We start from the raw sequence: 14,190 nt of genomic DNA on the forward strand, positions 1-14,190 counted from the left end.
TGTCTCCGAGAGCACTGCGCACTCCTGGAGCTAGGATGGATTTGGTTGGACGGTAGTGGCGTGCGACGAAAGCCCCAGACGCACCTCAGAGGGGCTGCTAATGGCAAGAACGAAGTGCAAATCTACAGAGGCGAAACAGTGGAGGGGTCCCGGGGGGTCAGCACACCTACACTCACTGTCTGATAATGGCAGTTTGAGTGGATGCATATGAGACGGCCAAGGTAGGGTCGATTAAGTGTCATCAAACAGTTTTGACTCGAGTGTGTGTGTGTTTGTGTGTTTCTGCATCCTTTTTCTATTTCATTCAGATCACAGTTTGTCCTGGCGCTATCAAAACTCTTGTTACCATGGAAACTGTTGGAGTGTACTAATAATATTTTCCCTCTGTGAGACAGGAAGCAGCCAGAGACGAGTCCATATAAGGCATCTTCCTGTTTCCTGGCAAAATGCTAGGTCAAATCACTCCAAACAGGCTGGATTTTTGTGCTTTTTTTTTTTAGGACCGGAAAGAAACAATAAACCATGCAGTAAGTTTTTGCCTCTCCACTGATCAGTCATGTTAAATCCATTTATCCACATGCAAATGGAAGTACTCAGTTGCATAACAGTCATGTCAATTATGATGCTGATCCCTGATTACCTCAGTGATCTCTAATGTAGTGTCACAGAACACTATCAAATCATCCTTTAAAAATAAAACAATTAGCAGGCTCAGTATCAATAACAATGCAGCATTATTGCATTTTAAGGTCACTCTTGTCATTTTGTTGCAGACTAATTGCATAATGGCTCGAATGACTGATTTGATGCCTGAGTTGATTTTGTTTTGTGGCGATGCGGATGCCGTGGGGAAATTGAATCCAGTGGCCAGACAGGATCCAGCTGTTCTCATCAGGATCGCTGCTACTCTTTTTGGGAATAGCTGTGGAGATGCTAGACCTCTTAGCTGCAACTCCTTTAAGACCAATGTGAGAAAATCTCACAAGAGTCACTTATAATCACAATAATCTAATTACATGACTGGCTGCATTCATTTTTTTTTTTTTTTTAATGCAGTCATTAATACTAATGATTGTGCAAAAAAAAAAAAAAAAATCTGCTAAGTCTGGGACAAATGAAATGTGATTTAAGGAGCTCTGAGCCAAATTATCCCATATAAAAAGAAGAGGACCCAAAATATTAGTAAAGGACACCCAGTTGAGTTTTTACTAGATAAAGAGACTTACTGTTTAATGCATTTAGCATCTTCAATCATACACACATGATGGAAACGTTTCATGAAATGCTTTGTGGCAAACAGACAATGCATTAGACATTCTTTCTACACATAAAAACAACTGAAAATGAGAGAATGTGATACAAAACTAAAACAAAAACAAAACTACATGACTAACAATGGCTTGAAAGCAAAGATATACAGGATAATATAACTCAGAAGAGTCCTAAACAAAAAGGTGAAGACTGCAAAACAGTGAAAACAATTAAACACAAGAGGACTGAAAACTACTGTGGAGACAGAGAAAGAAAAGTGGTGATCTTTACATGGGATCATACAATATGCAAGGTGTCTGTTTTTGGAATGAGGAGGAAGTGAGCAGTTAAAGAAATTGCTCACTCAAAAATGAAAAACTCCATGCAAGCACATTTTACAAAATAGCTCTTTTTCTGTTTCACAAAAGAATAGGTTTGGAATGACATGAGTATGAGTAGATGATGACAATTACTATCCCTTTATAAGAACGTCATTATTTTGCTAATGTACAATAAACAGAAACACAAGTACATGCGAAAATCCAACTTCTTTTAAAACATCCATGTGAATTGATATCATACTTGGAAGACGCAAGCATTAATTTTGAAATGAATGTTCATGGAATGAATGAAAACACACATCACATGCACACAAACACAATGGCAATTAAACATTGAAAAAAAAAAAAATACAGGTGTGAAAATGCCAAAGGAAAATGTGAAGAGCATGCAACCCAACAGACAGTTTGAGGGACATCATTTAATGGAGATGATGAAGAATGTGTTTTTATGCAATTGAAATTAAATGGAACACATCCACAGAATACAGCTAAAACTAAGGAATTAAACAGGTGCATTTTCAATTCAATCCTTAACAGCACTCAACTCTTTTAATGTCCTCACTTTTCATGTTACGCAACACCTAATGCACTCATACTACCTTCTAGTTAATTTTCATTTAATCTCACAACTATGATGATACGATTTAAACTGTAACCTCATTTACCTCGATTCATCCTCGTTTAAGACAGATTGAGCTGGATTAGCAGACTTGGAAACAACATCCCTATTTTATGTTTTCTGACACGGATTAAAAATGTATTTGTCGCCATAGCATCTAATGCATATGTGTTCCATATTTTTCCCCACAGGAACTGAGATCTTGTGAAAAGAAAGAGAAATGATGGAGGGGAAATGCCTGAGGACACACACACACACACTCGTAGACATTCTCAGTATAGATCCGGCACTCGTGTAGCTCGTTTCTAAAAGTAGGTCATGTGTTAAATGTAATCCACAGCCCGGGCTTGAGTGGTAAAGCTAATTAATAATAAATCAGTAGTAATGATCAGTGTTTAATTCATTCACTTGGAAGGCATGAGGTCATTTAAAACTGGAGTATAAACTTTCAGTGATGGTAAATATATATATATATATATATATATATATATATATATATATATATATATATATATATATTACAGCAGTGCTAGTGGAGTACTGCTGTAATCACACACATTATCAATGTATTAGTGCACACTGAATAAGCAAGCCACAATAACAACATTAAGTGACTCATATAGATTCATAATCTAGATAAGGAAGTGCCTGCTTCTTTGGAAGCATTTGGAGAGAACATTCAGTTCTTTTGCATTTGTATCGTATTTATGTAAATGTTTTTTCTCCTTCCTTCATTCACAGAACTCCACTGGGGAGTTTTCAAAGCCTGACCCACTTATGCAGGAGATGGTTGAATAGACGCTGAGATGCGTCGCTGCTTTGGGAAGATCTGACTGTCCCAAATTCTCATTCTGCAACAGCAATAAGCTGAGAGCAAAGCCATCTGACATAATCAAACAGCAGAGAGATCATCCAGCTTCAAGAGCTCAGGCTGCGGGAAGGGATAAGATAAAGAATGACGAGAATCTGAGAGTCTTTGCTAGTGGGTGGAGGGTGAACACAAAGTGCTCTGCGCCCCTGTCTCTCAACCTGCACGTCGACCGAATCGCATTTAGAATCATTAAAAGTCAGACTCTTCCTCAAGAAGATGTTTAGCCACTTCCAATGCAATCTGGAACAATTTAGAATATAAAAAGTTGAACATGTCTGTACTTTCTTTCAGAGGTGCAGTCAATTACGTTTTGCTTTCAACGTCATATAAAAGATACACGTCATAACGTCATACAAAAAAAATCAGTTGCAATGCTATTGAAGAAATGCAATATTTGCAGTCAACCATTAATTCAGTCAACCATTAACCAAGAAAAAAAAATGCTAGTCATGTGATCTTTACATGGTGGCCCCCATATGGCAAACCAGAAATATCTGTTATACTAATAGCATTTATCTTGGTTTCAGATGATTGGAATTTTTTTTTTTTTTTTTTTGCAAGAGTGTACATGATACATGAGGGTTAACCATAATAGGAGAGCACTTTTATTAATTAATTAAAAAAAAAGTCAGTGAGAACAATGTTAAGAACATAAACCAGTCTTTCACTATGAACTGGTTTGAGGTCAATAAAGCGTAGTAGTGGCCAACAGTTTCTGATTAATCTATTTTGGGTCAATATCAGCACGTGATTTCGCTGGCTGCAGAACAGCACTTTAACTGCCTGCAGCTGGATTTGATGTGTCCCAAAAGCTCAATATTTTTATCATTTGGAATGGAGCGCCGTATCCTCAGTGATTGAATGCTCTGGTGCATTTTAGTCATGGAGAACTAAGAAAAAGTAATAGACAGACACTCAGAAAGAATGGAAGACAGGGAGACCCTTGACTCTTGAGAGAGAGAGAGAGAGAGAGAGAGAGAGAGAGAAGCAAGAGTAATCACTCGGGTTTAAGGCTCATATTATAACCTGAGAGAAACTCTGGACTGGTAAGAAGTTTAGTCCTCAATGCGTTAGTCTATCAACTGCAGGATTAGATATAGTTTGACCTGGTCAAAAGCATCCCAATCGTACTCAAACTTTCCTCAGAAATCAAATAGTAATGTATTTCTAGGGGGGGTGAATAAAAAAAACACTTCCTGGTGAATTGCATGCTCCTTCAACAGCATGTATCATGCCATTTCTCTTTCTCAATGTGGTCTCATTCAGGGTCCAAAATTAGCACTGGCCAAGCACCAAATGTGAATAAATATTTGTTATGGTTGGTAAATAAAAAACATAATTTGCTCATTGGCAGGTAATATTAAAAAGAAACTGCAGTATAGCACATGACTTATATGTAAAGTCATACCCTCACTGATGTAAGTGATGTGAGCGAATCAATTTAAAGATATGAAAAAAGTGCATGCCTTCAGATGACTTGTACTTGAGTGAAAAACCTTGGAAAAATATAGGAGACTTCTGAACTCAATGTGGTGACACTTGAGAGGAATATTTCTCGATTTTTAGCAAATCGAGCGAACGCAATAGTAAATCGAGGGAACGCAATAGTAATCGTGTGCACGTTTTAGTAAATCGTGTGCACAATGTATTTATTTTATCTTGCATTTCATGTAAAATACAGCTTCATGGCAGGAATAAAAATCTTTTTTATTTATTTTCTCAAATTATCGCCATTGGCAGAATAATGGCAAAAGTTAATTCTGGACCCCGATTTCATGTAACTTCATGATTGCTGCTCTACTAAAAGCAGAAATCATATTTCATGGCTGACACTAGTACATTTTCACGCTTAACTCTGATGACAAAACATGAAAGAGCAAAAGTTTCCAAATGTAGCGGCCCAGACTAAGGATTGACTGTGGATCTTAGTGCCACTTTGAAGAAGTGGGGAAGTTAAGCTGTGCTGTCAGTGATGGCCTTGTCCATTTCCTGAGAACATAGAAGGAGCGCGTTATATAGAGTCCGAGATGGAGAAGGATCTGGACACTCAAATCACACGATAGACTGGATAAACACTACATAAAGGACACTATTTGGCACAACAGAATTGGATTTAGATCATACATGTTATCAAGTGAACCAGGTGGACAGTAAAAGATATGAGGTTTATGTTTAGGCAGGTGTATGAGCTAGCGTATAAACCGTGTGTGTAGAGAGAATGTTGTCTTACCCTGTGTTTCTTCAAGCTCCCGGGGCTTGTGGGAGATGGACTGGGCGATTTTGCAGAATGGGGTGTGGACAGCTGACTGGCCGAGGTCCCATTCACTACAAAGAAAAGTGGAAAAACATCTGAGTTCACACAAAAGTGTACATAGTTTGTGAATGAAGCTCAGCAAATATGTCAAGAGCCCCCAGGAGGCTGCCGGTGCTCTTATATTCATAGAGCGAGCTTTTCAAAACCCTGTCTGTGAGTAAAAAGAGAAGAAATCACCCACACAGCTGCTCCTGCTTCCCACACTCGCATCCCTAAACAAATCCTCTTCAGATAGAGTGCCACACACCCAGTGGCACAAATCCCTCCATTTCTACAACCTTTCTACAATCTTCCAAGGCCCATCAGTCATGATAGAACTGGACTACACACAACTGAGAAGATCCGATCTCTCTGTAAACCCCAGGCTGATTCACATTATCAGGCGACTGCCTCTATTTGCTGATAAAGATTAGGAATTATCCCTTGACTGTTTTACACTTTCTCATATATTACCAGCATACACCAAAGTGAAAAATCGATCGCCAAAACAGTGATTTATACAAAATATCCAAATTTAAATAAGAAGCAAAAATACGTTTTATATTGTTAACTGCACCTTCAAAGTTTGCAGTGGAGTTATAACAGAAACAAACCAATGTGTTTTTGACTGCATTAAATTTGTCAAATTTATGACAGAAAAGCTTGCCATGTATCCGCAACAGAGCAGAGAATCCGCCTCTCCTACCTTCGTATTGCAGCATCTTGAAACACAGTGCTATTCCAGGTGGCAGAAAGCAGCAGCACTCGCTGAGCGCGGATTCCAATGAATGGAGCAGCGGAGAGCAGAGCGGAGTACAGAGCATGAGCCGCTGCTCGCTCATTGGCTCGCCGTCTGCCTGCGTAGCTGTGACGCGCGCCCGGCCGGTGCTGTATGCTGGTGGGAGGCGCAGAGGGCTGAGGTAATGATGGAACCGCGCCGAATCCTCCCACCGACACAGACCTTTAATGGCACTCGAACTACGGCCAGATACAAACATAAACACTACCGTATTTTAACATGAGACAGTGATTTCTAAAGTCTCGTGAAAAATAGCCTATATTAAATGACCAAATGTCTAATATTAGAACGTGATCTCAGGTTATTTAATCTCAAGTAGCTATTTATTTATTATTCATTAAGTATTATTTGTTCAGGTATTTATTTAATTATTTAGTTATTCATTCATTTATCTGGTGGTTTTTAAAGCCTATAAAAAGCGCTTCTCTATAAAATCATTTTGTCAACATGCCCCTGTGTGATCTTTGCGGTGTTTACAGGAAACAGAGAAGGATCAATTATAGCTTTTTAGATGTCAGTACTTTTAGAGTTCAGTTTATTATTAACGTGATTAAATTTAAATCTAGCTCCCTGCCAATAATAATAATTAAGCTAAGTTCAGTTTGGGAGTTTTTGGGTTCACTAAATTACATTTGAAATGCTGTGAGTGAGTGTGTTTGTGAGTGTTTACAGGTTTTGCTCATATACTGTATAAAAAGGTTTTTTTACACTTTTGAGTTCAAAATCTTGAACATTTTCCTCATACATATAGCGAAACATGTCTAAAATGACATGCGAAAATGTTTGAAGAGGTCTGTCACTATTAAAAGCCTCAAAATAATCCCAATGATTTTGTTTTAAATATCAAAAGGTTTGTAAGAGGGCAATATTTTCAGCCCCATAAGAAATTCACTTAATGTGCGGCATTTTCACTAATGTGTGTGTGTGTGTGTGTGTGTGTGTGTGTGTGTGTGTGTGTGTGTGTGTGTGTGTGTGTGTTTGTCAGACTTGGGGGAAGAAGTACACTCATTAGCACCATCTGTGGTGCTTCATTAATTTGATGTGAGTGATGCTTCACAGACAAATCACTGTATTATTTTGGGGTTAGATCTTCAACATGTTCTCAAAGTTCTCTGTCAGAAACTGCATCAAGCTGAGCCACCCCCTCAGACAAGCATCCAAATATCCTTAAACCCTTTCGGGGAGATTACAGAACATCTAAACCAAAGATACAAGAATAGGCTTTTCAAACCTGGACTGGGAGCAGCATCAGAAATGAACTTTTCCATTAAGGGGCAATAATTGCCTCGTGGTTTTGAGGGGCATTTTTATCTTTGTGAGAGCAATTTTTATGTCAACTGTAAAATACTTCAATTTAACCAGTTACTCCAATTAATGACAAACATTTTAAACTGTAACCAATCAAAATTTGTTTTAGCATCAACAAAAGCAATCTTTACATTTCAAAGGTGGAACATAAGATGCATCTGACATGGCATTGATGGTTTTTCACACAGTTTAATACTGCTCATATACAGTACATTTACACAAAAACTAAATCATGTAAATAGCCCATAAATTACAAAAAAAAAGGGCCCCATGAGAGGGTGACACAGCAATATAATGATTAAATGATTTTTTTTGTTTGCTTTTGGCAGGGAAAAAAGCATGTTATATTCCATTAACAAAACAACTGATCATGAATTTGTTTATTGCTTTTTACAAATTGGAAAATGACGACTTCACATTAGATATTTCAATAGCATTAAAAAACAAAACCGTTTTTCAAAGCAAGCAAAAGATCAATGAAGCAGTCCAACACTTCAGTCTAATTAAGTTAAGCACTTTCACAAGAACTCATGAGCAAATCTACTGTAAACTTTATTCTGCAATCGACACTTTCCATTCATTTCACATTTGACAAATTGTGACAGTTATTATAGATCTAGCTTAATTCTGCAGGGGCATTTTTGCCCCTTTATCTTGAATTTGGAGGGCATTTTTGTTTTAAATTTTTGACCTTGTTTGGAACTAAGTATGTTTTAATATTCCTCATATTAATCTCAGATTGAATATTAACGGATGATTTTGTGACAAGCATAAGAAGGTTTTGACAGCTCAAACATAAATCTGTTTTCAGTGCTGCAGGCCTAGTTGAATCTAACCTTAGGTTTAATCTATTCCCCATTCCCTTCACAAATACACAAACATAAACGACTGCAGCTATAGAGTATGTTACAGCACTGCAGGAGACTGCTGGGAGAATGGCCATATTTTATTTATGGGATGTGAGTTCAGCATGGTTTATAACACAAACATAAATTCAGACACTAAAAAGAGAGAAATGACTCTGAGTTTGCTCTTGTGTAACATGCTCAGCTGTGGGAGGATGGATCCAGTGATGTGACCTCTCTCATCTCTCCTCCTCTCTCTATCTCTGCTGTTTACTTCTCTCTTTTTCGCACCAGGTGCAGTTTGGTCCGCTGTTTGCATCTGACCCTTAGTCCTTAATTTAAAATGAGGATATGATTCAAAAGGGACTGTGGAAGAGGCACAGTGTCCTCCCCTGATATACCCGTGTCCTGATCTAACACTCCCACTAAAGCTGAGCAGAAATCTGTGTGAATATGACTGATGATCTGTCACATTTAGGGCTGTTAATCGATCAAAGTTTTTATAAATTAAATTCATTACTTTTATCAATATTTGCAGAAAAATCTCCCCTAAAGACAAATCCAAAGAAGAGAAATTCAATGAATAGAAATTACCAAAAAAATGACTTTTTAAAGGAATAGTTCACTCAAAAAAGTTGCTGAAAATTTGCTCACCCTCAGGATGAGTTTCTTTCACAGTGCCATCAATTATCACATTGCAAATCAGAGAGCTGCATGTTTGCGATAAACAAATCCATCAGACATTTTTTACTTCAAATGAGTCGTCTATCCATAATATCGCTTTCTCCAGTTAAAAAGTCATCTCCTCTTCAGGAGTGAAATAGGCACAGATCAAGCACCATTTACAAACAAATTTAGTCTAAACAGTTCTAAACAAATATTTTGGTGAATTTTGATGTGAGAGGATGGATGAACTCTTTCACTGGATGAAACATTATTATGGATTTCACTGCAGAGGATCAATTTATGAGCTATATAATGCTACATTTTCATATATAATGCAACACCTCTGTTGTGGTGAAGAAACAAATCCATCTATAATCTTCGATGGGCTGAGAGGAGTGTTAATGAAGTAAATGAAGTAAATCTTAAATTTTGTGTAAATTATTACTTTAAGTCAATATATCAATTATAAAATGTTCAAATAATAAGAAATTATAGTTAAAAATATTTAAAAAATAAAGCTGAAATTACAGGACATAGTATTCTAAAGTATATACAGGGCATGGCATAAAGACTAAGACTTTATGTTTACACACAAATTACGTAATACACTATATATAAATACACTTCTGCATTATTAAAATATATGAAGCATCCAAATAGTGATTGTGCCTGTCCTCTGGGGTGCTTAGAGCTCCATTCTGGGAGCAGAGCATCCTGCTCTGAGTACATTCAAGCAAGCACATCAGTCTCACAGTGGATATCATTTTTAATGGAATTTCTATTTACGGTGCATCTGCGTGATATGCACGACAGGGTTCCAGAGAGAAGCCAGACAGAGTGGACCAGGATACAGAATTTTACCAGTCTCTGTGCGATAAGAGCTATGAAAAATTCCATCACTGACAAATAAACATGGCTTTTCATATTGTTTTTATTGCAAAGAGTAATACACACAGATACAGTAGCTGAAAATTATTTTTATGTTACAGCCAATATTACACATCTAAACTGCTTTTTTTTGTGTGTTTTTTTTAAATAGCATTCCCATTGTGGGCTCCAATCTACAATTTACATGCTTTTCGTGAAATCCGAGTTCACATAAGGTTCTTTATGGATAAATTCTAAACATCCAAGAAATATCCCATTGTTCAAAAGGTTATTTAGAATGCTGCTGATATATTGTGCATATAGACCATGCATTCTGGTCTTGCATATTTGGTCTAAACAGCATTCACATTTCATAAGGAAATATTTTTAAATAATACAATATTCACTGAGGGAAAAAAAAATGTGAGGGGGACTTTATTTTATCCATTAGGAATTGACAGTATTGGAAATGTGGGTGTTTTTACCTCATGAAATTGATAACATTGACATTAAGCAGCATTTAGTTAGAGTAGTAACTACTGTGACTAAAACCATCATTACTGACAACAGTAGCCTGGAAATCTTCCTGTAGTAGTGCATGGTAGTAACACCAAGATCCCACAGAATGCATTTACTGATTAAATGTGTGCAATGCAGAATGCAATACAAGTCACTTTGGATTAAAAGCAAAAAAAAATGCCAAAAGTATAGATTTTAACCAGTGTTAAATTCCATGGAAAACCAGAAAAGATAAAGATAATTTTCAGCCATGATATAATCTGTTAAAAGGCATAGTTCACCCAGAAATGAGAATTCTGTCATTAATTATTTACCCCTCATGTCGTTTCAAACCCATGAGAACACGTTCATCTTCAGAACACAAATTAAGATATTTTGATGAAATCCAAGAGCTTATTGGCTCTGCATAAATAGTAACACAACTGACATGCTCAAGGCCCAAAAAGGACATAGTATGAATAGTCCATGTGACATCAGTGGTTCAACCTTTATTTTATGAAGCTACGACAACTTTTTGCGAACAACGTTTTCTTCTCTTCCGTGTCAGTCTTCCCTGAATGTAACATTACGGTTGAACGACCATTTTATCAAAAATATCTTGCTCGAAGCTTTTTTTGTGTTTACTATTTTTTTTTTTTTTTACTAAGTTTATGCACATTTCCTTTAACCATAAAACACCTAGGAACAATCTATACACTATAGTTCGTAAACCCATGGGTACACAGTACATAGGTTCTTTTTGTTTTTATTTTTTTTATTTATTTAGCTAAATAAAAGCTTATGAAATAAGTCAGGTCACATTTATTTGCATAGCACTTTATACAGTACAGACTGTTTCAAATCAGCTTCACTTCCTCTACAGAAGACAGTAGTGTTGTTATTCAGCTCGAGACAATTCAGTATCAGCGTCAATGTTACAAACATTTTCTCATATCTTAGAACAACACTAAATGGGTGAAACAAGCTGATATAAAACATAAAAATGAACTTTTTTTTGGAATAATGTGCACAGATGAGTCATACACAATTAGAGACCAGGAACAGGCATTAACAAAAAGCCAGTTTTCCTGCTGTAGGGCACATGCTAATAGGTTAATGAGCTGTTTGTGGGTTTGTCAGTAACGAGCTGTGCAACTGGCTGGAATTACACAGTGAGAATAATAACAAGGTCTCTGGATTTGAGTGACAGGAGCATCTCTGCATTTCCTGAGGACAGTCAGCCAGCGGTGTTTGGAGCTGATTAGAGATTACTCTCTGGTGCTCTAATTAAAGATTACTCTCTGGATAAACTTCTCAGACAAATATTCAGTCGTCTACGAGGCCGAGCTCATCCGTGCAAATTCAAAAGAAAGCTTAACAGAAATTCGTGAGGCGAACGACCTAAGATTATAAATCAGAAATCCACTGGAAGGACGCTTTCAGTAAACAGGACAGGCAGAGAACGAGACGCAGTCTGTAATGTCAACGGCACAGATGAGCACCATCTCTGTCGGCCCACACAGCTGTTGATAAATATGACAGAGAGAGGCTGTTTATGTCTGTCTCGCTGTGTCTCCTTTGTTAAAGCACCTCTAAATCTGTTGTCAAGCTCTACACTTGATCGCGCCGCTCAAACTGTGAATAATTCGTAGGATGACATGGGCTTTGCTTATTCGTCGTAGTGTTAAAAAACAAAAGGCTTCTAGTAACAGTACACCAACAGTACAACAGTGCAATTTGTGCAGAAATTCATCAGGTAGAGTGCGTTCATGTGTGTTGAAAGGTGTGCAGGCCACTCTCGACCAGAAATCAATGCGCTATACTTAGCCTGAAAGGGTGTATTATATAAACAGCTCTCATACAGAAAGCGGCTTCATCAATCGGCTCTCTAAAGTAAGCGCAGCTAGACCTTTCTGGAAATCACTCATCTGATTCATCCCAGGAAATATCACACATTTGATCTACACTATCTGACAGATTACAAAGCAGATGTAGGTTTCTCAACTAGTCTGTTTGATCTTTTCAGTGGTATATATATAAATTGACCAATGGCTTTTCCATCGATGTAAATAAAATGGCATTGACTGTAACCCAGGAGAAGAAACAACTAAAACAAAATAACAGCTACAAAATTGTAATTAAAATCAAATCAATCCACTGGTTGTGTCTTGCTGAGAAAGTACAGGACACCTCTGTTATGTATACACCTGCCCACGCCAGTGTGGGACTTATAGCGAGAAATAAAGACGATGTAAGGTTTGTTTTTGTATGCTTTAGGTTGAGATGGAGACTAAATTAAATAACTGTTTAGTAAGGCAGGAGATTTTAACCTTTACAGATCCACAAACGTAATAATAATTTCCATTAAAAACATTAACTGGCATTTCTATTTGAAATAAAAAAATATTATTTATTATAAAAAATATAGTAATTATATATATAAAAAAAAACATGATAGATCATTACAGAGAGAGATACCTGAAAATTATTTTTTCTATCATCATTTTCTCACCTTCATGTCGTTCCAAACATGTATGACGTTCTTTCTTCTTTGGAACATAAAATAAGTTATGCTGAAGAATGTTCCAACTGTTTTTTTTTCAACAGAGTGATCAAAACAACACTGGAGCCCACAGACTTTTGAAAAAAAAAAAAATCTTTCAACATGCTTTGAAATACTACTTTTGTGTTCCATAGAAGAAGGAAATTCGTACAGGTTTGGAATGGCTGTAAATGATGTTGGAATTTAAATTTTGTGGGGTTATATAACTTTTGAATCCTGAAGCCTGACATTTAAAGTATTAGTCAGATTTTATAATCAATACTCTGTTTTTTCTAATAGAATAGATTGTAGACAAAGGAGCTTTAAAAGGGAAAAACACCCCAATTTTATAGTAAATTATAAATGTGCAATTTGATGCAGTTGCCAATATTTATCTAGCCGAAAAGTAAGAAAGAGTTCTTTATAACTGTATAGCAGACTATCTACATAAAATGCATATAAATGGCAGTTATCACTCTATACCTCATAATAATATGTCTTTATAAAAGGATTTAATCATTTTATTTAAAAGCTTAACTTCATAATTAAAACACTGATAAATTTTTATTGTGGGGCCAAAACATAAAATGCAATCCAACACAATGATGACTGAAAGAGGAACATGATATTATGCATCATATGTGTTAATCAAGTTTAATGATTATCAAAGCATCATTTGTGACCCTGGACCTTAAGTGTACATTTTTCGAAATTGAGATTTATACATCACCCGAAAGCTGAATAAATAAGCTTTTGTTAGGACAGGACAATATTTGATCTAGATTCAACTTTTTGAAAATCTGGAAAATCTGAGGGTGCAAAAAAAAAAAATCTAAATACTGAGAAAATCGTCTTTAAAATTGTACAAATAAAGCTCTTAGCAATGCATAATACTAATCAAAAATGAAGTTTTTATATATTCATGGTAGGAAATTTACTAAATATCTTCATGGAACATGATCTTTACTCAATATCCTAATGATTTTTTGGCATAAAATAAAAATCTATAATTCTGACCCATACAAATGTTTTTTTTTTGGCTATTGCTTAAAATATATCCAAGCGACTTAAGACTGGTTTTGTGGTCCATGGTCACATTTGAATAAAAAAATATATATATATTACATTTACTTTATAAAATTCAGTAAAGGTTTTAGAGCAAAATGATATGTGTACCACAACCTGAAGGGACATTTTCTTTAAATTATACTAAAAAGCCTTTTACTTGCTAAAAAGTATCAGTCAGAGTGTAAAGGGCATTCTGTACATTGTGTACAATATGATTTTCAG

General features: G+C 36.2%; 1 protein-coding gene across 5 annotated transcripts in view; it reads right to left on the reverse strand.

Moving 5' to 3' along the window:
• The window catches only part of LOC127966471 (serine/threonine-protein kinase DCLK1), a 41,053-nt gene that overhangs the window by 7,385 nt on the left and 19,478 nt on the right, over nt 1-14,190 (reverse strand). For 3 of the 5 annotated variants that reach the window (XM_052567467.1, XM_052567466.1, XM_052567468.1), the window contains exon 6: nt 5,313-5,407. In XM_052567467.1, coding sequence (XP_052423427.1) covers nt 5,313-5,407 — 95 coding nt within the window. Of the gene's footprint in view, nt 1-1,177; nt 5,072-5,312; nt 5,408-6,081; nt 6,207-14,190 lie in introns of those variants that run through there. The other 2 variants (XM_052567469.1, XM_052567470.1) reach the window with 2 other exon arrangements.

This window comes from Carassius gibelio, chromosome B10 (assembly GCF_023724105.1).
Source record: "Carassius gibelio isolate Cgi1373 ecotype wild population from Czech Republic chromosome B10, carGib1.2-hapl.c, whole genome shotgun sequence".
NCBI lineage: Eukaryota > Metazoa > Chordata > Actinopteri > Cypriniformes > Cyprinidae > Carassius > Carassius gibelio.